This window comes from Talpa occidentalis, unplaced genomic scaffold (genome assembly GCF_014898055.3).
Source record: "Talpa occidentalis isolate TD23 unplaced genomic scaffold, MPIMG_talOcc4v2.1 talOcc4.3, whole genome shotgun sequence".
Lineage (NCBI taxonomy): Eukaryota > Metazoa > Chordata > Mammalia > Eulipotyphla > Talpidae > Talpa > Talpa occidentalis.
In genome coordinates this window covers 14804025-14828394 of record NW_023603184.1, presented here as the reverse complement: position 1 = coordinate 14828394, position 24370 = coordinate 14804025, and the positions used below count along the sequence as shown (strand labels likewise).

The 24370-nt window shown below is 38.9% G+C and overlaps 3 protein-coding genes across 8 annotated transcripts in view; 2 read left to right on the top strand and 1 right to left on the bottom strand.

Annotated features, from left to right (window-relative positions):
* CCDC73 (coiled-coil domain containing 73) overlaps positions 1 to 7645 on the bottom strand; it is a 221504-nt gene extending 213859 nt beyond the window's left edge. For 2 of the 4 annotated variants that reach the window (XM_054699286.1, XM_054699291.1), the window contains exon 1: positions 6977 to 7397. The gene's annotated coding sequence lies outside the window, so the exon portion shown is untranslated. Of the gene's footprint in view, positions 1 to 6976; positions 7399 to 7563 lie in introns of those variants that run through there. The other 2 variants (XM_054699287.1, XM_054699290.1) reach the window with 2 other exon arrangements.
* Positions 7646 to 7799: 154 nt separating this feature from the next.
* Positions 7800 to 22556, top strand: DEPDC7 (DEP domain containing 7). Of its 3 annotated transcripts, XM_054699281.1 has the most exons (12): positions 7893 to 7928; positions 8157 to 8278; positions 12280 to 12387; positions 14050 to 14092; positions 15600 to 15990; positions 17494 to 17621; positions 18406 to 18595; positions 20051 to 20262; positions 21019 to 21161; positions 21345 to 21470; positions 21566 to 21644; positions 22243 to 22556. In XM_054699281.1, exons 5-12 carry the CDS (start codon positions 15833 to 15835, stop codon positions 22434 to 22436), a joined length of 1230 nt encoding a protein of 409 aa, XP_054555256.1. In that variant the 5' UTR covers positions 7893 to 7928; positions 8157 to 8278; positions 12280 to 12387; positions 14050 to 14092; positions 15600 to 15832; the 3' UTR covers positions 22437 to 22556. The 3 variants fall into 3 exon arrangements, with proteins under 3 accessions (XP_037378399.1, XP_054555256.1, XP_054555257.1); XM_054699282.1 differs by lacking the exon at positions 12280 to 12387; XM_037522502.2 differs by lacking the exons at positions 8157 to 8278; positions 12280 to 12387; positions 14050 to 14092 and having other exon boundaries at positions 7800 to 7928.
* The window catches only part of TCP11L1 (t-complex 11 like 1), a 36411-nt gene continuing 34397 nt past the window's right edge, over positions 22357 to 24370 (top strand). The window contains exon 1 of the mRNA XM_054699283.1: positions 22357 to 22383. The gene's annotated coding sequence lies outside the window, so the exon portion shown is untranslated. The remainder of the gene's footprint in view (positions 22384 to 24370) is intronic.

The window sequence follows — 24370 nt, the reverse complement described above, 5'->3', positions numbered from 1 at the left end:
AAAACTCATCACCATGCCATTCCTGGATTGTAAGAATCCTACCCAGTCTGCCTTCTGTCCTCCACCCTTCAGAGTCTTCTTTTTTTTTTTTTTTTTTTAAGATTTATTTATTTATGCATATAAGAGTTGGGATACCGGCCAGAGATGCGGTGGGTGAGAGGATTCACCAGAAACAGAGTGGGGAACAGAACAGGCAGACTGACTGAAATACACTGCTGAGGGGAGCAGCGAGCGAGACAGGAGAGGTCTGCTTTCGCCATGTGTGTTTCTCTCTGGCTAGCCGAGGATCGAACTCATGCTGCAGAGGCTGCAGATTGCTTTATAGTGGGTGCTTAACCCCTTGTGCCACCACGGAGGCCCCAGAGTCTTCTTATATGTAGTATCCAGGGGTTTTAGTTCAACTTAGTAGGACAAGTGGGGATGTGTTCTTCTATTCCATCTTCCCAGAAACAGGAAAAATATACCTAATTTTGGATTTTAGTTTTGTATTATTATATGTCTCTTTGTTTCCCTCTCCCTTTCCTTTACCTCTTCACCTCCCAACTCCTTCACCTCTCCCCCTTTTATCTTAGTGGACCCACAGATTTATGATGAATTTCAAGCCTTACAAACTGGATCACATTCTGGTACCTGGGATAAAAGAGCAATAAATATTTTTGTAATAATTGATTTAATACCATAAGTAAGAACCAATGAAATTTGTTACTAGACACTGAACCATAGAAAGAATGGTTCCCTTGAAACATTGGGAAATCAGAAGGAAAATATCTAATTTAAAATACCTAATTTAAAACAACCCTCAAGCAATGATAATTGGATGTCTGCAGTATTTTGGTATTTTGGAGAGAAAAAAATGAAGTGTCAGAAAAGAAAGCAACTAGGGGTGACCAATTGAGTGTGCTGCTATGGGCTCTTAGATATAAGGTTTCACCTATTGTCTAAATCTGATCTAGAATCTCACTGATCACCTACTCCAGCTGCCGTCAAATCCGGCTGCATAATGAAATCACTTATGGAGCTTTTTCCAAATGCAGAAGAGATGGAAAATTTTTGTACAATCCTACTGGCAATTATTAAATTATATATACTTCAGACTTCCAAGCACCAATTTATAATTTACCACTGCCAAACGACAACTGAAACTGCCAAAGGATCTTAAAAAGGAAAAAATCTGTACCAGAATGTATGTATGATCCAAATGTTTCAAATTTAATAAAATGTGCTCAAGAGAATGTTGAATGAAACCAGATTCACCGTGACACCAGATGATGCTGAACAAATCTTCCAAAGAAAGCAGGATGTTAGTATGGTAAGTAAATAGAGAATTCAACTCTTAATCCCTAATTCAGGGGACTAAAAATTGACGGAAAAGAGAGGTCACAAGACTTTAAGGGAGGAGCATTCCAAATACCCTCCCCACAGTAAAAGGCCTTAGACAGGAGCCTCCCTTGCAGCACAGGGTTTAACTCAGTGCTATCAAGCTATCACCAGCCACTGTGGCATGAGTTCGATCCCAGGCCAGGGAGTTAACCCACATAAGGTGCAGCAGATCTTTCCTGTCTTACCTGCTGCTCCCCTCAGCAGTGTACTTCAGTAGATCCACCTATTCTGCTCCCACTCTGTCTCTGGTGACTCCTCTTACCCTCCCCCCGCCCCCCCCACTTCTGGCTTACACCACCATTCTTGTATGCATAAATAAATAAAATAAATCTTAAAAAATAAAAGGCCTTAGACAGAAACAGAAATTAGAAGACTTCAGGATAAGCACACCTACACCAAACAAGCCAGTTGGTGATGTGCTTATTAACCCCTTGCGCCACCAGGGAGGCCCTCAGCAATTTTTAAATCCTTTTTAAAATTGAAGTAACACTGCATCATAATACTATATAAGTTTCAGGTGTGTATCATTAAAAATCAACATGGGTATATAGATTAAGTTCACCACTAAAAACACAATTCTGCTCTTCACCATACAGTTTACCTCTTTTACCCAATTTACTCCCCACTTTGCCCTTCCTTTCTGGTAATCAAACAAATTAAACAAAAATAAACTTTTTAATTATAAGACTATCACGTAGTGGTAACTTTTGAGTTTATACATATTATTTCAGAAGAAAAATAAAGCAACATCTATTTTGTGGAAAGAGAAGAAACTACACTAATAAAAAGTCAATAAATTCAAATTCTGAAGACCTCAATGAAATTATGACAATGGTCAGGGTTTATTTTTACTTATTAGTTTAATAGCCTAAAGTAGTCACACGACTTCACTATATGTTCTGTTTAATAGTCATAATATATATCAGATTTTAATTAATTGAAACTTACAGAGTGAAAAAATAAAAGAGCCACTTAATGTATTTCACTACTCCCTGAGAAGGATCACTGTTGATAGGGCTTATACAAAGGACAAAGGGGGTAGACTGTGAATAACTGGAATATTTCTACAAAATGCTATGGTAAACATGATTTATTCTGATACTTTCACAGCACCCACAGCCTTCAACTTATAAGAAAGCTTTAAAAATCCACACTCTCAATCACATGAAAAGTAATTCATTATTAATGCTAGTTTATTCATCAGTCTTTTAGGATTTAAGTATTAAAGTAAAATTATACAGAAGTTTGTTCAAATTTTTCAGCTTTTTAAAAAAGATTTGTTTATTTATGCATTCAAAAACTGGGGTACAGGCCAGAGGTGGGCAGTGAGAGGATTCATCAGAGACAGAGTGGGGAGCAGTACAGGCAGAGTGACCGAAATACACTGCTGAGGGGAGCAGTGGGTTAATCAGGAGAGGTCTGCTGCGCCATGTGGGTTGCTCCCTGGCCAGCTGGGGGATTGAACTCATGCTTCAGAGGCTGCGGACAGCTTCATAGGTTGCGTCTTAACCCCTTGCGCCACTAGGGAGGCCCCATAATATACTCTTGCTAAAAATTTCATTAATGGATGACAGTCTTGTTTTACTCTATTAAAAATTGAGATTAAAATGGAATCTTGGAAAAGATAACTTGTTAACTTCAATTCACACCAAATTATACATCAGATCCTTTCCAAAAAATAGGTCTAATTCCCTTTTGTTTTCAGTGCCCTCTTCCTCTTTTCCTCCACTCTTTGGCACCAAAAGTGGGAGTGAGGATGAAAGCATAAATTTCCTAAACACAAAGAGTCTGCTATGCTAATTTTGCTAGGGTGAGCCTTGGTTATTGATTTGAAATTTGACTTAGTCAAAATTTCAGGTGGAAATTAAAAAATTACACTTCCAATGTTACCAAAAAGGTAGCATTAAATTGACTCTTAATAACAAAAAAAAATTATTTTCCAAAAGATTTTTGCTTATCATTGGTTTACATTACTCAAGAAATCAGAAGTGTTGTTTGTTCTAGGTGTTTTTGTGTGTTTGTGGATTTAGGATTGCATCAGAACAGATTAGAGAATCATAAACTTTTTTATTCTGTTTCATATCTCATACTAGCTCAGACAGTTTAAATCAAGTGAAATTTGCCCAAATGTTAAAAATAATACTGACTCGACACACCTGTTTGAGAAATAATCAATAAAGTGATTTTAAATCACCCTTTTAAGTAAAGAAAAACAAAATCATAAAGCAGTGTAAAATTTACCTGGGGCATACTGCTGGTAGTTTTACAGTTCAGGAGGGAAAAAAAAAAAGGCTGCAGACTGAGCAGCAGTTCACTGGATTGATCAGAAAGAGATGGAAGAAATTTCCCTTCACACTGTAAACCATATATAATATATATAATACTTTATAGATATGAGGAATTTGTTTTTTTTTTAAACTAGAGGTTCTTGAACATTTAAACTTTAAAAAGCATGAAGCTGATATTTTTAAAAGCTTTATATTTTAGGGTCCTCCCTGGTGGTGCAAGAGGTTAAGCATCACGCTATGAAGCAATCAGCAGCCTCTGCAGCATGAGTTCGGTCCCCGGCTGGCCAAGGAGCAACCCACATGGTGCAGCAGACCTCTCCTGACTTGCCCACTGCTACCCTCAGCAGTGTATTTCAGTGGATCTGCCTGTTCTGTTCCCCACTCTCTGGTGAATCCTCTTAACCCCCCCTCCCCACACACACATCTCTGGCCTGTACCTCAGTTTCTTGTGTGAATAAATCTTTAAAAAAAAAGCTTTATATTTTGATAATATATAATCAAAACATCTATGTGCCCAACACTACAGAAACTGAAAGAAATCTGAGAGGTTAAAATATGCTCCCTGACTGTACAATTTCCCTGTTTTGTTAGTGTAAAGGCAGGACTGGACCACTGAGCAGGTTTTCTGATCCAGCAGACTGGGTAAAGGAGCAGTCAGAGTCCTCAGTGGTTTTGCAGGTTTTTATTGGGGTTCAACGGGTATGTGGCAGGCAGGGATGCTGGGGGGCTGGGAGGCTGGCAGTCCTCCCAGCCCCCAGCAAATCTTCACTCTATCTGGGCTCTCTGGCGTTCTCTGCTTCAGGCTTCTTTCGGCTTCTTCTACTGATGTCCCCTTGACACCACCCTTAAAAAGCACAGTCTTGGGCCTCCCCGGTGGCGCAGCGGTTGAGCGCTGGGTTGCGAAGCTGCCCGCGGCCTCTGCGGCGCCGGTTCGATCCCCGGCTGCTTCCCGGCCACCGGAGGAGGGGCCCACATGGCGCGCAGACCTCTCCTGCCGCCCGCTGCTCCCCTCAGCAGTGTACTTCGGTCCTTCTGCCTGCTCTGCTCCCCACTCTGGCTCTGGTGAATTCTCTCACCCTCCCGCGCTTCTGACTGTACCCAGTGCATGTGTAAACAGAACAAACAAACAAATAAATAAATAAAACATGCCTCTATAAAAAAAAAAAAAAAAACATTTAAAAAAAAAAAAAAAAGCACAGTCTTAGCCCAGGTGAATCCCATCTACCTATGCCCACACCATACTCCAGGTGCCCGCCATCAGGCATGCATTCAGGACCTCAAGGATCCATCATCTATCCTGATGGCGGGAGGGCAGAAGAGCCTGACATTTTTCCTTACCCTACAGTTAGGCAATCAAGATATGTGTGGTAATGATTAAGTAGTAAGGGGTGGGGATAGGGTGTAAATGGTAATGTATTAGATAAATACCATCAGTGGTCAGAGAAAGAATTTATCAGGGTAATCTGGAAAAATCTGTCTAGTGAAGAAGAGGGGATTTGTTAGTCCTCCAGGGTGGGTAGAATGTGGATAGGTAAAAAGGAAATACAGCATTTCAGATGAGGTAGACAAATATAGCACAAGCTGGTAAAAACTTTGAACTGTTTCTTACTTAAAGTTTCAAAGTGGAGCTTCCCTAGTGGCACAAAAGGCTAAGTCTCAGCACTATGGAGCTAGGGCAGCCACTGCTGCACGAGTTCAATCACAAGTCGGAGCTAAGCCACATGGTGCAGCAGACCTCTCCTTTCTCAACCTCTGCGCCCCTCAGCAGTGTATTTCAGCCAATGCACCTGTTCTGCTCTCCACTCTGTCTATGGTGAATCCTCATACACACACACACCACCCCCACAACTCTACCTTACACCCCAGCTCTTGTATGCATAAATAAATATAATAAATCTTTAAAAAAAATAAAGTTTTGAAGTGGTCATTGAAGTCACCTGCCTTTTTCAAAAGACCCACTATTGGTGTTAAGATTTGATTCCAGGGCTTCCCAGGTGGCGCAGCGGGTTGTGCACAGCGCTGTGAAGCTGTCTGCAGCCTCCACGGCAGCTGTTCAACTCCCGGCTGGCCAGGAGAATCCCACATGGCGCAGCAGACCTCTCCTGTCTAGCCTGCTGTTCCCCTCAGCAGTGCTTTCGGTCAGTCTGCCTGTTCTGCTCCCTGCTCTGTCTCTGGTGAATCCTCTCACCCTCCCGCGACTCTGGCCTGTAACCCAGCACTCAATTATGCAGCACAGGAAAAATTGGTTTATTTAAGGGTGTGGAAACTGGTCCTAAATTGTACCTTGTGAGAAGCTGTCCACTGAGAAATTACAAAAGAAATTCCTTGACGTGAGGCTGGTGTTTACTACCACCAGGGGGAGAAAGTGCATAAAAATGGATTAACTAAGCCATTGGCAACCTTTTCTAAATTTTAGGAGCAATGATTGCCCCTCCCCTATGTTCCATCCACTAAACTCTGGTCCCTAGGGTAACAGCTTCTTAGTATATGTATTCTCCGAAACAACCACATAGGCCCTTCCTCCAGTAGGCCAAGTTATGAACTCCCAGTTAAACACCAGACCATGCAGGCATCCGCCTTCTGACATTTACTATATACACCAAAGGTTTGAAATGATTGCAAATTTCCAAAATTGGGGGGAAATGGGCAAGTAGGGCTACCCTGGTGGCGCAAGGGGTTAAGAAGCAACCTATGAAGCTATCTGCAGCCACTGCAGCACGAGTTTGAGCCCCAGCCAGGGAGCTACCCACATGGCACAGCTGACCTCTCCTGATTCACCAGCTGCTCCCTTCAGCAGCGTATTTCAGTCAATCTCCCTGTTCTGTTCCCCACTGTCTCTGGAAAATCCTCTCATTCCCCCCTTTCCCTTTGGGAAAGACAAATCCTGTCACCACCAAAGGGAGGGTGGCTGGGACCTGAGGGTGGAGTTGGGCAGCCAGGTTGGATATAAAAACCAAACACGTGGGCCTTGGGGGGCTCGCTGTCGCTTGCCTCCTGGCTTTACCGCTCCTGGCTCGCCGCCAGCTCTGAGAGTGCCATTTTGGGATTTCTGATCGGCAGATGGGGTAGGAGTCATTTAAAACTTTGTCTCCCACTTTTCTCCCTAAGCTGTACATTTCCTCATTTCCCCTTCCCTTGTAAATAAACCTTTTATTAAACTTTCGCGTGTGCCTGCAGTAGAGCATTGATAAGTCCTTTTAAGCGCGCGGGAGAGGACCCACAGTCAGGCACCCCGTTTTGTATCGGGGCTGCTCTACAACACTTGTATGCATAAATAAATAAACCTTTTTTAAAAAATGGGCACGTACCTGGCAATTGAATTACTGGTTTCTGAGGTAATTCATCCTTTCAGGGGTACCCCAGCGCGGGACGCCTGGGTGCCCGACCCCTTCCAACTTCCTACTAACAGCCCTCTCTCCTTTCCTCGGCTTCACTTCCTTTCCCCAGCAAACTCTTCCCACACACCTGGCCCAGAGTAACTTTGAAGGCGCAGCAGTTACCTCAGCAGCCAGCCCGCGGTCTTTGGCTGCTGCCCTCCTGAGACCTCTAGAGAAGGCTGCTCTGGGCCAGAAAAAGATTCGTTTGTGCTTTTACGGGAAGAGACGCGCGAGAAGCTGGGTCTTCCACTTATCGCCCTAAGAAAATTTTAAACACTTCAGCTCCAGATCCATTTTCTAAGATGTTGCATGAGTTCGTGTCATCTCTGGGTCACTGTAAACGCCGCGAGGCCGACGCCAACACGCCCCCACGTCACAGGTGCGCCCGCGGCGGCCGGAGCATCCGCCCGGGGACGCCGGCCCCGCCGCTGAGGCGGTGCGGGGCCGCCAGGCGAGGCCGACCCCGGAGGAGGGGGCGAGGTGGAGAGGGAAAAAGGGGGCCCTGCCAGACTTTCTACCTGGCTGCGACTCGCGTCGCCACCGAGGTCTCCTTGAGGGCGGGCGCCGCCGCACCTCCTCTCAGCGCGCGGGGCCGCAGGTCAGGAGCGCCCGGCCGGCACGTGACTCCCCGCGGGTGAGGGGGCGGGGCGGGCCCTTGTGGGCGGGGGCCCGGTCCTTGTGGGCGGGGCTCCATGGGGGCGGGGCCTGAGGCAGCCCCGCCCCGCCCCGGGCCAGTTAACCGGCGTTGGCGTCGCGGGCGCCCACGGCGCGGAGCAGCGGTCGGAGGAGGCGGTGTCCGGCGGCTCGGCCATGGCCACGGTGCGGGAGAAGGCAGCCGCGCTGAACCTCCCGGCTCTCCACGGCCCCGCGCAGAAGCCTCCCGGTAGGTGCCGAGGATCCGCTCGGGGGAAGCTGGGGGTCCCAGGGCCAGGGGGGGCGCGGGTGGGGCGCAGGCTGCGGCTCTCGCGTGGGGCGGGGATCCCCCCGGTGAGCCGGCCCGGGGCGCCCCCGCGCGCCCCCCACGGCTGTGTCCACGGGGGCCGGCGCCCCCGCCGCGGGGCCGCCCCCTCTGCTGAGCTGCGGTCTGCGCACCCCGCCGCCCTCCTGGCAGAGCGCAGCTTTTTACTCTAGAGCCTGAACTTGAACTTCACGGCGCGCCGGCTGAGAGCCCGTTGCGTGCCAGGAACTCGCCTCAGGTCTCCAGATAATGCTCCACATCATCGCTTATGACAAGTACGTCTGGAATTGTAGAGCTTTTGCCCCCCGTCTCTGGCACAAACCTGGCTGCACTGTGTGGCCAGGCGCACAGCAGCTCACTCGCACAAACTGTTCTCCAAACTCTTGTTGGGAATGATGAGATTTCTGTTAAGTTCTGCAGGCAGGGACTTGGCATTCAAGGTATTTATTAGTTACACTTTCTGGGTAAACACAGTATGTCAATGAATAGACGTTTTTGACCTTTTTAATGGTTACGTGGCATTAGGAAAGACCTTGATGAATTTTGCCACCAGCTTAATTTGGAGGTAGTTTGCTTAGCATCTTTCTTTCTTTCTTTCTTTCTTTCTTTCTTTCTTTCTTTCTTTCTTTCTTTCTTTCTTTCTTTCTTTCTTTCTTTTCCTTTCTTTCTTCTCTTCCTTCTTTCCTTCTTTCCTTCTTTCCTTCTTTCCTTCTTTCCTTCTTTCCTTCTTTCTTTCTTTCTTTCTTTCTTTCTTTCTTTCTTTCTTTCAGAGGCCACATACGCGGGAGGGTGGGAGGATTCACAAGAGACAGAGTGGGGAACAAAACAGGCAGACTGACTGAAATACCCTGCTGTGGGGAGCAGCAGGCGAGGAAGGAAAGGTCTGCCACTCGGTGTGGGTAGCTCCCCAGCCAGCTAGGAATGGAGCTCGGGCTGCAGTGGCTGGGGATAGCTTCATAGGTTGCATCTTAACCCCTTGTGCCACCAGGGAGGCCCAGCAGCTTGGTTTCTGTAAATGTTCAAATAAATGAACGGGATTGGATGATCAGTTCTAAAATTCTGATTCTGGCATATCTGCTGCTCAGTGAAGAGTTAATATATGCACATACTTTTTTTCTCTTTTAGATCAGTTACAGCTTTTCACCCTTTCTGTAGTTACAATGGGAGATGTTTTAGGAATTGGTGATTTCCCCATCTGACAGTCTTTTCATTTCTAAAATGCCAACCAGTGAAACTGACTCCTTCCTCAAGATGACTGTGGTCAGTGAATTGACTCAATTCAAATGGGTGCATCTCAGTGGCCCCAGTCTTGTGTTTGATTTACTTAGAAATGCTCCTTGTAATCTTCAACATGCTAACGATAAGTTGTGATAGAGAACTGCTTTTCATTTGTACTTTTCTAAGAATAATCATAATAATGACTTTAATCTGCTCCAATTTAGGAGATTCAGATGAGCACAGAATTTCTCCTTGCTTTACAACTTAAATGATGTTGGGAATATTCTTAAATCTTTTGGCTCACTTTGGGTGGAGGTATTCCCGAAGTTTACATGATTAAACTCACGGCACCTTGTTTTCTGTAACACCTGAGATACCAGACCTGGGGCTTTGGGCATTGATGAACAACTCCTCAGATGGTGTATTCAAAGTTAAGTAGATGATTCTCAGGGGCAAGAGCTGAAGTGCTGGTTAGTGGATTTGAGCCCAAGGAAAAGACCACTGTCCTGTGCGTACCAAGTACAATGAACAGGGAACTCTGACTTTCTCACTTGTTTTCCTAGCTACAGTTGGAAGGCTACCTGTTAGCATTAGTTAATCCTTTTTCTACCCTTTAGTTGCCTTGTCACAGTCTTAGTGAACATAGTAATGGGAGCCTCCAGCTCTTGGTTCCTTGCCATTGTCTTTCTGTGTGTTCTGGCAAGCAACTTTGTACTTTGTTTCCCTACCTATTAGTAACTCTTTCATACCTTAAAGGGGTTTTGAGAACTGGCCCTAACTTTTGTGGAAGAGTCAAGTCTTTTGGTAGCCTTCAGCAAATACTTTGAAGATACTTCTTTCAATGTAGACAAGTGGTTTGTATCCTGCTATCCCTTTATACTGTAACCTAATTCTTTGAATTCACCTGGTATCGCTTTTCCAGGGAGCTCAAACTACTTCCCATATGCAATCTCATTAGTCTGTATGAATTCAAGCAGGAACAAATGCCTGCTTTTGTCGATAGGTCTCTTAGCATATTAAGTTGGTATTAGTGGAGATTTGTTTTCATACTTTACCTGTCTGCAGCCTTCTTTTCAGAGGGAATCTTGATTTTCAGCATGACATTGCTAATGCCATAGAAAGGGAAAATAAACTGAATTACCAATACCAATTTGCAGTAGCAGTATTGCAATGTTGTTATTGGTATATTGGAAGGTTTTCCCATTCAGTCACAACTGCCCACTTTTACTAATTCAAACATAATTCTTAGCATTTTTCTGTTTTCATGAGTTTTGGGTTACTGATTAATAAATGTTCTTTTGCTTTTTCTTAACAAAATGTTATAAAGCCTCTTTTGAAAAAAGTAGAATTCTCTTAATAAAAACGATTTAATATTTATGTTTTTGTTTTTTTCTGGTGAAGAGATAAATCCTCTGGTGTGTATAAGACATTATAAGATAATGTCTTATTTTCTCATATGCTATTGATCTTTATTTGATTGAATACAGTTTGAGACTTGACATCATCCAGGTGCTTTGAATAGGTGGAGAGTTAACTTTGAGGGTAGGGACTATGTTCTCTTAGTTCAGAGAAAGGAAGAGGAAGAAAGAAATCTTCCTTTTCTTTTTCTTTTTTAAATCAACTTTTAAAATTTAAAAAGTCATGAAGTTGGTACATAAAGCTCCCCTATGCCCTGCACTCAGTTCTGTTATTAATCTTATATTTCTACAGTAGCATTTGTCACAATTAATAAACTATTATTGATACGTTATTAACTAAAGTCCATACTTCACGTTGATTTCCTCAGTTTTTGCCCTATGCCCTTTTTTTGTTTCCAGGATCCCATCTAGGACTTAACATTGCATTGACTCAGCATGTCCCTTTGGGTTCTTCTAGATTGTGACAGTTTTCCCCTTTGTTTTAAGTTACACATCTGCTAATTGCTAGCTATTGTGCTAACCATTTTACATGTGTTGTCTCTTATGAGCTTCACAGTAACTGAGAAAAGTGGCATTAACACTGCTAGAAAAAGAGAAGTTAGGCAATTTGCTCAAGATTCCATTATTGGCAAATGGTGGAGCCAAGAATGGGACCCAGGTCTCTAACACCCACACTCTTATCTTATTCTTTGTATTCACAGAACCTAGCACTGTGCCTGCTGCAGTAAACCCAAGATTTCTGAACTTTGGCACTATTGACATTTTTTTCTTGTTGTTGTGGGACTGGTCTGTGTATTATAGAATGTTTAGCAGCATCCCTTGCCCCTCCAACCACCAAATACCAGTAGCACACCCCTCCCCCCCTACAACCCGTGTCAACTTATGACCACTGAAAATAGACATTGCCTAAAGTCTGGTGGGGAATAAAATCGTCCACTGAGTACCACCGTTACTCTTCTTTAAAATTTTTCATTGTTGGGGCCTCCCTGTTGTCGCAGAGGTTAAAGTCTCAGCGCTATCTAGTTATCGCCAGCCACTATGGCATGGGTTCAGAGCTAACCCACATGATGCAGCAGCCCTCTCCTGTCTCATCCACTGCTCCCCTCAGCAGTGTATCTCCGTAGATCCGCCTGTTCTGCTCCCCTCTCTGTCTCTGGTGAGTCCTCTCACCGTCTGCACCTCTGGCCTGCATCCCAGTTCTTGTATGCATAAAGAAATAAAATAAATCTTTTAAAAATATTTTTTATTGTTGGCAGTAATCTACAATCAACAAGTGTGAAATAACCAACTGCATTATGTGAGGCACCTGTAAAGCAATTAAACAATTTGAGTCTTTGCAAATTCTAAGGAAATTTGAAAAAAAATATAAGGCACAAGCTTACTGTTTCTTCAAGTTTTGTAGGAAAGTGCCTAGCTTGAATTAACTGAATTCTTTTCTTTCTTTCTTTTGAGGCCAGTCTAATACCCTAGAGTGAAAATAAAATTCTTATAGTTATTCATTAAGAAATAACATGTTTTAGTAGTTCTGTGTGTATGTTTATATTGAGATTCAGTTTTGTAATGTGTATATTGATCTTCTAAGGAGTTAACATAATCTTACTGTTTGAAGTATTGATAGAATTGCTTTTGCCCTTCCATAGGCCTCACAGGAGGGAACTGATGCCCACAATCAGTTGATGATAACTGCATAGACTATTGTTGATGCTGATGATCCTCTTGTAACTTTGGAGTAAACCTAGTTTCTTGACGTATGTGCCTTATGACTTGAGTTTTAGATGATTATTACTGTAATAACTTGATTATTTAGTGTGCATTCTTAGAAGTGAAGGTGATTAGTAGTAGCATTACAAATATATATTAGAGTTCAGTGTTAGAAATTTGGCTTTTTTATTTTTGGTAAACTTTTTGGTAGACTTCAAATTCATACAAAGGGCAGGTCTTTGCTTTTGAAAAATAGTCACTGTTTTCAGGCAAGTATAGATGAAACTTAAAAATGGATATTAACTAACCTCGATTTACATAGTGCTTAAAAGGTGTAGTATGTTATAGATTTACTTTAAAACAATGTTTGACCCTCTTGTTACATCATTTTCCAGAAGCTTTTTATCTCAATGAGTCAAATTTTTTCCTATGTGTCATTTCTTACCTTATTTTATTTGGCGTTCAGTTTTGATATCTGAATGGAAACATACGCTATGTAGATAGTGATGAATTTAAAGAATTATCCAGCTCATATGCAGGTGAGGTTTGAGGACAAACTGAAATTTAGATTCTGATTGCTACATTTATGAAAACATTGATTGTGTATTTCAGGTCCCTATAAATCACAATCATTTGTCTTACAGGACCATGGTCTGCTAAATCAATATTCATTTATCTTATAGATGATGATAAATAAGTTTCAAACCAGCATGTGGGGGATATGTTCAACTGGTGAAGTCAGCATTAAAAAACAGGTTATCCTATGTGGGTTTTGGCACATGTGTTTGTGTCAACTCCAGGGTATATTATGCATTAAAGTATCTGTAGGAACATGAGTTTGGGTCTGTGGGTGGTGATGCTTGAGGGGAAATATCCCGGGATGCAATGGTTGGGAATTATTGGTCAGTGAGAACAGAGGGGACCTGAAAGGGCTGAATTGTATCATGCCTGGAGGACTCTGGAAACACTGTGTGGCTCACAGGTGCCTACTTTCCTGCTCAAACCTGTTCTTTAATCTTTTATACTGTGTTATCCAATCTGTAGAACTTCCTGATTTCCCATATTTAGCGGCAAGCTAATATGGGGAATTTTATTCTTTATTTCTTAATTCCCCTGGGAAGATTAGCCTTTTCCACATCACTGAGACCGTGTGTTTCCTTCCTCTCGCCCCTTTAATAGCTGACTCAGCCTTATAGTTAAGGATTTGTATGCTAACATTTGTAACTCAACTGTTATGAGTTATGCATTTCATCTTTAATTTTATCACTAGCCCAAAAAGTCTGTTTCACTGGTACTTAAAGGAATGTGCATCTTGCTTAATTTCCTTTCCTATCTTACCCTATGTACTATGGATAGTAAGCATTATAGAATTTATGATACACTACCTTATTTTAGGAGTAATGGTTACTAAATGTTTTAAATATTGGTAAGGTTTTAACAAATCTTAAAATTGTTTATTTTGTTTCTTCCAATTTCACTAAAAGCTCTTTGATTTAATTCAAGATATCACTGAAAGGCTAGCACTAAAACTATCTGGTAGCTGACTTAATATATTTTTAAGTACAAAGAAAAGCTGTTTGTATTTACTGGCTGTATAAATAGGCCAAGTTTAATGTATTAAGCCTCAATTTAATAATTATTAGCTAATTATTAATTAATATCTGTTAATTCTTAATTTAATATACTAAGCCTCAATTTAATTATTTCAGAGAGGTTTGTCAGGATTAAATGAAAGAAGGCAAAGCTTATATTGTAAGTACTCAAATGTTAACTATTCTTAATAATAATATCATTAAGATTCGGAAAAAAGCTAATGAGAAGATATTACCTTGATTTAAATCTCAGCTACAATCTCTGGTATCTTTGAAAGTTAAGACTATTAATGGCTAGCACCCATTTTATTTAGTTATTATAGCTAGATCCCAGGAATTCCTGTGACATATTTTGAGATTCCAACAAATGCCTGATTCTGGTTCTATTCAGTAGAAACTAATTACTATAACATAGTAAATCTAGTTCTAGATTGATGTATCTAGTTGATTCTCCATAATTCAATTCCTAAAACTGCTTACATGTTATTTGGATTACTTCCTTCTTTGTTTAGTACTGGATCATGAAGTGTCTTAAAATTTAAAATATAAGATTGATAATTAAAAACAATCTTCCTGATTATTTTAAACTAACAACCTAATAATGGGTAGGTAAGTAAATTATTCATCTACTCAGTATTGAAATATACAAATAAACAGCATAGGGTTCTCTTTGTGTGTGTATGTATTGGTAATTTTCATGATAAAGACGTTAAAAGTCTTGGTAGCTACAAAATTACACTATGTGGATGCAGTGTAGTGAGTCATTACATTCCTTTTATTTATTGTCATACAAAAGATGAATTCCAAATGACCCACTTAAAGTTTATGACTCTAGTGCATTAAGTGGAGTTTTCATGTCTTTCTAGAACCTATGTTTGTTTTCCATCCTACATGTTCTGTTTTTATCTAAAAAGACAGGGTAGTTTTAAATTATACTTTCTTTAATTATAATTACCCTTGTTCCTTACTATTGATGCATATTATTTTCCCTTTTGGTTTACTTTATTTTTTCTTTTTTTAAAGATTTGTTTACTTATGCATACAAGAGCTGGGGTACAGGCCCCAGGTGTTGGGGCCGGGGGTGGGTGAGAGGATTCACTGAGACAGAGTGGGGAACAGAACAGTACATTCCCCTGCTACCTCTTGCATACACACACTCAGATCCCATCTTCACACTCCTTTCTGTGTCCTTCCTACTGTTCTTTCCTGTCCTCAGGATCTTTGCTCTTTTTTTTCTCTCAGCTTGTTCCCCAGATGTCTGCATAGCTTGCTTCCTGGTTTTATTTGGGTTTCCACTCAGATATTACCTTGTCAGAGAGGTCTTTTCTGACATCCTATCTTTACCTCTCTTTGTTTTTCATGTGAGCATTGATCTAACACATGTATGTTGTCTTTATCTTTGGACAGACTATAAATCCATGAGAACAGGAACTTAATTTTACTCACTGTTGTATCCTAACACATAGAACAATGTTTAGAATATGATGGGTGCTAAATTTTTAATGAATTGCTGTTAATAATTTGACATTTCAATAACAAGCCATCCGCATAATTATGCCTTATTAACTTTGGAAAGTTAATAACTTTGGAAATTATCCCTTTGTGGTTAAGGATGACAATAGACCATGTTGTAAATGAAGGTTACCCTGCACTTTCTCCCATTCCAGGTTTCAGTGTGGCCCAGAAGCCATTTGGAGCCACATATGTCTGGAGCAGCATCATAAACACTCTTCAAACACAAGTGGAGGTGAAAAAACGAAGGCATCATTTAAAACGGCATAACGACTGCTTTGTTGGTTCCGAAGCGGTGGATGTCATTTTTTCTCACCTAATTCAGAATAAATATTTTGGTGATGTAGACATTCCTCGGGCCAAAGTGGTGAGAGTGTGTCAGGCACTTATGGACTACAAAGTATTTGAAGCGGTTCCTACCAAAGTCTTTGGAAAAGACAAAAAACCTACATTTGAAGATAGTAGTTGCAGCCTGTATCGATTCACAACAATACCTACCCAGGACAGCCAGTTAGGCAAGGAGAATAAACTGTGTTCACCTTCCAGGTTAGTACATAATGTTAGATATCATGGCACTATTGGCAGGATTTTGGTGTTTTTTGGGTTTTTTTAAATGAGATACTGACCCATTTTATGTTGAACTGCTAAATTAGGCTAATCTGGGTTCATGGGTAAATTGAATAAAATAGAGTGAACTTTTGTTTATTTGGTAACTCTTAGAATTCTTGTTTTTTCACACTTGATAGATATTTAACAGAAAAAAATCAGTGAAATTTTATGTTTCTGCTTCAAGTTTGAATTATATTCCCAAAAAATGTTAAGAGTTTATACACAACATGGTATGAGAACAGAGAAGATGAAGGCAGGCAGGCATCACTGGACTCCAGAAAGTAGCAGATGTGACATCCTAGAAGCATCTGGGAGTGACAATGAAAAGGGTTTCATGTGGCTTAGTAAGGAATTTGTACTTGATCATACAGGTGTTGGGGAGCCCTCAGAAATATTTTAAGCATGATGAGATTATATTTTAGAAATGTCCTCCTGGCAGCTGGATGGACAGCTTAGTGAGAAGTTTGTTGGGACTTTGTTGGCAATATAGCAGTCTACAGATGAGGGCTGTAGTAAGCAACTGTGGTGGTGATGAGGCGATCATTTAAAGGGAGGCTGGGGACAGAATTGTAGACCCGGGTAACTGAAGTAGGTGTCAGTGATAAGTACATAATGAACTTATTTGTTGTGAAATGAAAACAACTTTTTCCTTTATTCCCCTCAACTAAACTGTGTAGAGGTGACTGTGTCATTTGAGATTTTTAAATTCAGTTGTGACCTGGAATCAGCATTTTAGTGTACTGACTTACAAATATTTCTAATTCTACTCCTAAAATATGGTAAAACCTATCTCTATATATAGGAAGGAAAGATCTCAAAGATTAGGTACACACAGTTAGCAATTTCCACATGCAGGTCCACACTCTCTTTGAAACCCATAGGAACCCAGATGCATTGAGTAATATGGAACTTCGGAGATTTTTAGGTAATTTTGTACACATATCATGTACTAGATCATACCCTATCAGGCTATATAGTCTCTGGACAGGTTTTGTCACCATAAAAGTTCTGGATAAAACAGATTTTTCAAAGCATTTTGGGTTTCAGAATTTTGGATCAAGAATTGTAGATCTGAAAAAAAAAAAAAAAGAATTGTAGATCTGTATTTGGAAAATGATGAACCCTCTACATCAAAGAATGCTGCAAAAATAAAGATAACTAATAAAAACAGAAAGCATAATGAAGTTTGATTATGTTTTTAAGTTGGCAACTAAAATTTTAGTTATTAGCTTCAATATAAATGTTCAAAGGAGAATTTAGAGTATGTATGTTTAGACTTGAAAAAGTGGAATGTTTTTGTATTTAATTCTACTCTTAGAATTTGCATTGTTTTGTTTTTGCTCTGAATATATATAAACTTTCTAGAAACTCTTCTCTCTGAAATACTAAAATATTTCTGTGAACTTGCTAATAAACATTAATTTATGAAATACACTTTAGGTATGCAGATACATTATTTAAGTCATCTGATATCAAATCGGCAAGTTTAGAGGATCTGTGGGAAAATCTGAGTTTAAAACCCGCTAACTCCCCTCAAGTAAACATCTCTGCAACCTTGTCTCCACAAGGTAAGCTAAAGATGATGTGAGAAAGAAATAGAAGACTAAATTCAGATAAAATTACTTAAAATTTTTCAGTCTTAACCTTTATTAGGATTTAAATATTCAAAAACAAAGAAAGAGTATACTGTGTATTAAAACTGTTTATATTAAGTTTTAACAGAGGTCTATTATCTTTAACAAATAGATCAGTGTTGCAATTCTTGAACACTGACTTTTGTCCTATCAACTGGCAGAGGTTCAAATTTGAAATGTTTTGCATGCAGATTTTTATTTAAAATATGCTTTCAGATAGATTTTTATTGCATTAAATAAAAAATTGAAAATAACATTAAAACATTAACAAAATTCTCATGTTCTTCCTCTTCTGTGGCGATGGAATATATTTTAATGACTGATTTCCATCTTCATCTACCCCAGTTGTGGAAACCCTGAGTGAAATAATCTGCAGCCAATAGTTTCAAACCAGTTTTCAGATTGAATGAATCATTCTTTCTTCCAAAGTCCTTATTAACATGTTATATGACTTGATCTCTTATCTCTGACATGTTGCTTTTTATAGTACAAAGAATGAAAAGAATTCCTGTTGTCCAAAGTCTATTCTCCTACACTTAAACAATCTTGAATTGTTTAACTGTGTTATAAGAAACCAATATGTTGACTTTTTTTCTTGCTTTCTTTTTTTGTGCCACAAATTTTATTAGCTTAAACCTGTCTAGACAAATATTGTGCCTAGCATTTAGTACCTATCGTTACTTTTCATCTTGTTGGGTTTTTTTTTTCCCCTGTGTAGTTATTAATGAAGTATGGCAAGAAGAAACAATTGGGCGTCTGCTGCAACTTATAGATCTTCCACTTCTTCATTCCTTACTCAAGCAGCAAGAGGTTGTACCTAAAGCTTCTCAAGCTAAGAGGCAGCCTGACTTGGTGAACAACAGTAACTACCTGGATCGAGGGATTCTCAAGGCTTATAGTGACTCTCAGTATGTGGAAATACGTAATTTGAGTGTCTTTATAGGAATATTTTAGATTTTGATTTTGGGATGACCTTTTGAATTCTTCCTATCCGTAGTATCAGATATACATTGTTAGTTGATACCAATATTTGGGAAAGAGAAGAACAAAATTTCCTTAGTTAAAATTAGAAAAAGATTTATGTTTCATTATTTTTCATACTCATTGTTATTTCACATAACTTGCTTGAATATCAAATGTTTATGCGAGCATTTGTGAGGATGTGGTTATAAAGAAAATGATTATGGAAAACCATATAAAATGAAGAAAACGTGCTTTGTTATCTTTAAAATGTATGGTGTATGGCTGTCTGATCTCTTAGGGTTGTCTGGTCTTCAAAGGGACCTGGGACAAAATTAACAGATTTGGCAAATTCTTTGAACCTCTGACTACATATGCTTTTTATTCTCCTCTAGAATGTACATTAAATATGTATTTTTAATGAACTAGCTTCATTCAAGAAATACAATGAAAGTAATTTTAACTCTCGCTCATCTCTGACTACCATCTTCTGAATATAAATCTTAAGGTTGTCAAAAGTAGCTTAAACCTTGCATGAAAATGTTTATCTCAACATACTAGCTGTTGAACACCACAAGTATAATCAGGAAACTTTTCCTCAAGAATTTAATTTTCATTTATACCATCTATAGTAACATGTGAAAACAGTTTATAATTACCTGAAATTTTAAATACTGAAATTGTGCTGTAAATGACCTCAGAAGTCATATGTTGTTATAAACCTGATGAAATTGAGAGGTGAAGTGACCTGTCCAAGATAATGCACCTGGGTGTTGGTAGAATTAGTTGTTCTGAGCCTATAATAGTAGAGGACATGATTAGGTTAAAAAAAAAAAAACTGAACACATTGAATATTTTGAAAGTTAGTCATTTTAGTTATTGAACTGTAGCCGTTTTTTTCCTGCAGTTACCCAACTGGCATTTCACTACAACTGGTAGTTAATATTTAATTATTTTGAAACTTTACCTTATCTTCCTCTATTTCCTCATAGTCAAAGTGAGAAATAATAGATCATATACAAAACTCTGAAGTAAGCAATCCTGTATTAGAAAAATACCAATCTGTAAATCAGATCTGGAATCTAATCTTGCCTAGATCCCTGAAAAAGTCACTCAGTGTTTCTTGTACTCCATTGCAAATTTGAAGAGTGGAGTTTGAATTTTAATGTCCTTTTCAGGTCTGTATTGTAGTAAGGTAGCTTTTGTTTTTGCTTTGGAAAATATATATAAAGCCAAACTATTTTTATCTGTGATACATGATCTTGCTCTGTATTAAAAATTGCACATATTTTAAGTATGTAGAATTTCATCCTGGTAACAAACTTGAAATAACTAGTCAGTTAGATACTGTGTGTTTATTTGGTATTCTTTGCTTTTTAAAATACTTTTTTTTCCCCTCATAGGGAAGATGAGTGGCTCTCAGCTGCAATTGACTGCTTGGAATACCTTCCAGATCAGATGGTTGTGGACATAAGCAGAAACTTTCCTGAACAATCAGATAGAATAGACTTAGTGAAAGAACGTCTATTTGATGCCATTGGCAAATATTATAGTAGTAGGGAACCTCTGTTAAATCATTTATCTGATGTTCACAATGGAATTGCAGAACTTTTAGGTAAATAAGATCTTAAACTAGACACTGTCTTTTGAAAGGAAACAGGAAAAATTTAATTGTCCTCAAAATTAACCAAAATGGTAATACTTGAAGCTGGGAGTTTTTCTGGATTAATCCATGTAAAGCGTGTTTATTCCAAAACTTCTAGGGCTCATTTGGAAACAGGCTTTATGTAAAGTTATGCAGGAACGTCTGGTTGCCCCAGGAGAATGCAGCTGTTATTCACTGGAAGCTTAATAAGCCGAGTGTAGCTGTTTTTCCTTTTAGAAAGCATTACCAGCATACCACCATTCTCTCTTCAGTGCTAAAATGGCAGACATTCTGCTTTGTCCCTCTACCAGTTAGCTAGACTGTTCCACATGATTTGTTGAAAACAAATGGGGGGGTTCCCAGAATTTAAAATTTTTTTCTCAGGTAGAATTGGGTACATCAATACTGTTCACATAGTGTACCCCTGAAATATATTGAATTAATGAAAAACACAAACTGAGGGTTTGTCTATAAAGCCAAAAGCTATTTCTCACATCCTAAGATTATTATTTGACAAGGACTTGAGGTATTAGTTGCCAATTTGAGGATCAGCTGCTTTTGTAGTATTAGTCATTCATTGTAATTCCTAGTCTCCTTTGGTTTTGCTTTTGGAGATTGTTTTGAATAAGTTTACTGTTTAGTGTAAGCTTTCACTTGAATTGTTTTTCTTTTAATATACTCATATTTATTGAAAATTAAAAGCTGTTTTTTCTTTTGGCTATAAAGTGAATGGGAAGACTGAAATAGCATTAGAAGCTACTCAACTCTTTCTAAAACTTTTGGAGTCCCAAAATAGAGAAGAATTTAGGAGACTGTTATATTTCATGGCTGTTGCAGCACGTCCTTCTGAATTTAAATTACAGAAAGAAGTAAGTATTTTTCTAACCATTATTTGTATGCAGTATCCTTAATGCTTACAGGATCCATGTCAGATTATTCCATCTTCAATATCAAGTATGCTGAAATGGATAATAGCTATTAATATTTAGCATTGTCTTTTATATTAAGCTTTTTAAATATATATATACTATAGGGTGTGTTTTATTTTATAGAGTGACAATCGAATGGTTGTGAAAAGGATATTCTCAAAAGCTATTGTGGACAATAAAAATTTATCCAAAGGCAAAACTGATCTTCTAGTACTCTTTTTAATGGATCATCAAAAAGATGTTTTTAAGGTAAAACTCTGAAAGTAATTAAGTTGAATTTATGTAATATGTCACTAGATTAAAATATTTTTGAATAATGTCCCGCACTCCTTCTTTTTCTTAAGATTCCTGGAACACTTCATAAAATTGTCAGTGTTAAGCTCATGGCCATTCAGAAGGGAGGAGATCCAAACAGAGACACAGGTAATCTAAGAAATATTATTTTCATGATATTCCAGAAGTAAATTCTTGGTTTTTATTGCAAGTGTCTTCATAAATAATTGGTGCTTTAATCTTTTTTAAAAAAATTTTTAAGGTTTATTTTATTTATTTATACACACAAGAGCTGGGGTATAGGCCAGAGATAGTGGGGGTAGGAAAGAGGATTCGCCAGAGACAGAGTGGGGAGCAGAACAGGCAGATCTACTGAAATACACTGCTGAGGGGAGCAGCAGGTGAGACAGGAGAAGTCTGCTGAGCCATGTGGGTAGCTCCCTGGCCAGGGATTGAACTCGTGCTGCAGTGACTGGCTGCGGGTAGCTTCATAGTGCTGAGACTTAACCTGTTGTGCCACCAGGGAGTTCCTGGTGCTTTAATCTTAACTAATCTCTAAACAACCCCCTCAGTTATCCAGATTGAGCAGAAAGCCTCCATGTAAAAGCAAATTGACCCGAGCTGTGCTTAGCCTCTTCTGTGCACTTTACAAAATGGGAAAGAAATAAATAGAAAATATTGCTTGATTTTTCTAGTTATGTCTAAGGAATAGATTTATTAACTGATTTTTTTGCTGTTAAATTTTAAGGATATATTTATTGCCAGAGAATTAATCAAAGTGACTATTCTGACCATATACAGAAGACAACCAAAGATGAGCTGTTGGGTTTACTGAAAACTATTGATGGGGATTCAAAACTGTCTGCCAAAGAGAAGAAAAAATTGCTAGGTCAGTTCTATAAGTGTCACCCAGATATTTTTATTGAATATTTTGGAGACTGAATTTTAATGTCTGTATATAACTTGTGTATTTTAAAAATAAATTATGTATCATAAACATTCAATTGTATTTCTAAAATTGAAAGTTTTAAATATGAAACTCAATAAAAACTTTTTTGTATAGCTTTGTGTGTCTGAAACTGAGTATTAGGTCAGATGGTGTAGTGATGTTAAGCATTGACCGCTCTTAAGTAAGTTGATTTATAATTATCATGCACAGTACTTTATAGATAATAGGAATTTAAATGATATGACATTGCGGTGTTTACATAAGAAGTATTAAACAATAAGGTAGTCTGTAATTACATGTTAATAGGAGTATGTTTTATATCTTGAGAGGTACTCCTTCATACACGATAGAAGTTTATGCTTTGATAATGTGAATTTGTTCATTACCATAAACTGTAGACAGGTTAGAAGTTGAACTGTCATGATGCTTTTGAAAACTTCAACATCTTTCAAACCTTACTGTGAAAAATTTCAAACATATGTCTAAGCAGGGAGAATAGAATAATAACCCTCATGTACGTCAGCAGTTGTCATCTCTTGGCCAGTCTTCTTTTAGCCATATTCCTACACAGTCCTTGCGCCCACCCAGCAAATTTCAGACATCACTTCATCTATAAAATTTCTGTATATATGGCTAAAAGATAAGAACGTTACAGACATAACCACAATATCAGTATCACCTACAAATCCACAATTCCTTAATATCAAATATTCAGTCAGTTTTCAGATTTTCAGATCTCAAATGATTTTGACAGTTTATTCAACTAGGGATCCCCAAAGGTACACACCTTAAGGTTCATTGACTTGCTTCTTAAGTCTCTTTTTTTATCTGTAAGTTCTTCCCTGACACTCTGTCCCCCTCCTCCATTTCCATTTCTTTCTCCCTTTCTTGTAGAATAAGTTTGGTGAGTCTTGTTTACTACAGTCTGGACTTTGCTAACTGCAAGACTTTACTATCCTTTAGCATATTCTCTGTGTCCTGTATTTCCTGTCACAAGAGCTAAAAAAACATAGTTTTTATCCAAGTTAGTGATTATTTTGGAACTGTTGCACCATCAAGATATATTCAGTAAAATAGACAAGATGGTACAATAGCAATATACTTTGAAATTATTTATTCTTAAAATGAAACAAAGATTAAAATGAGTCTAAATTTTGTTTTTTATTTATTTTTGTGTGAAAGAACTGGGGTGTAGGCCAGAGGTGTGGGATAGGGGAAGTAAGAGAATTCACTAGAGACAGAGTGGGGAGCAGAACAGGCTGATCCACTGAAACACACTGCTGAGGGGGCCAGAGGGCAGGACAGGAAAGGTCTGCTGAGCCATGTGGGTTATCTCCCTAGCAGAGGCTAGAACTCAGGACATAGCGGTGAAAGCACTGAGCCTTAACCCCCAGGCCTCCAGGGAGGCCCAAAATGAGCCTCAATTTTATCTTTTACCTTAAGACTTTTCAGTTATTAAAAGGATAATTCTGTATACTATATATAAATTTTAATTAAGGTATAGTTGACATTAGTTTCCGGTGTATAGCTTATAGTGATTTGCTATTTGTATATATTGCAAAATTATCACAAGTCTAGATAACATCCATCACCATATATAGTTAGAAAAAAATTCATGTGATGAGAACTTGTAAGATTTACTGTTAGTAACTTTGAATATACATTACAGTTTTAATAATATTTGCCCTGCTGTACGTTACATCCCATGGCTTGTTTTATAACTGGAATTTTATACCTCTTGCATCCACCCTCACCATTGTTCTGGAAACCTATCTGTTCTCTTTGAACAAGAATTATGAGCTTGGCTTTTTTTTTTTTTTTTTTTTTTAGATTCCATGTGTAAAGTGAGCTCATGGAGTATTTGCCTTTCTCTGACCTATTTCACTTAACAGAGGACCTTGAGGACATTATGCTGTCACAATGGCAA

Excerpts from the sequence above, each read along its gene's own strand:
- DEPDC7 (XM_037522502.2), top strand. The coding sequence starts at position 7,856 with ATGGCCACGGTGCGGGAGAAGGCAGCCGCGCTGAACCTCCCGGCTCTC. Across the intron at positions 20,263-21,018 it reads TGGAATTGCAGAACTTTTAG|TGAATGGGAAGACTGAAATA; the intron begins GTAAATAAGATC and ends TTGGCTATAAAG. Across the intron at positions 21,645-22,242 it reads AGATCCAAACAGAGACACAG|GATATATTTATTGCCAGAGA; the intron begins GTAATCTAAGAA and ends TTAAATTTTAAG.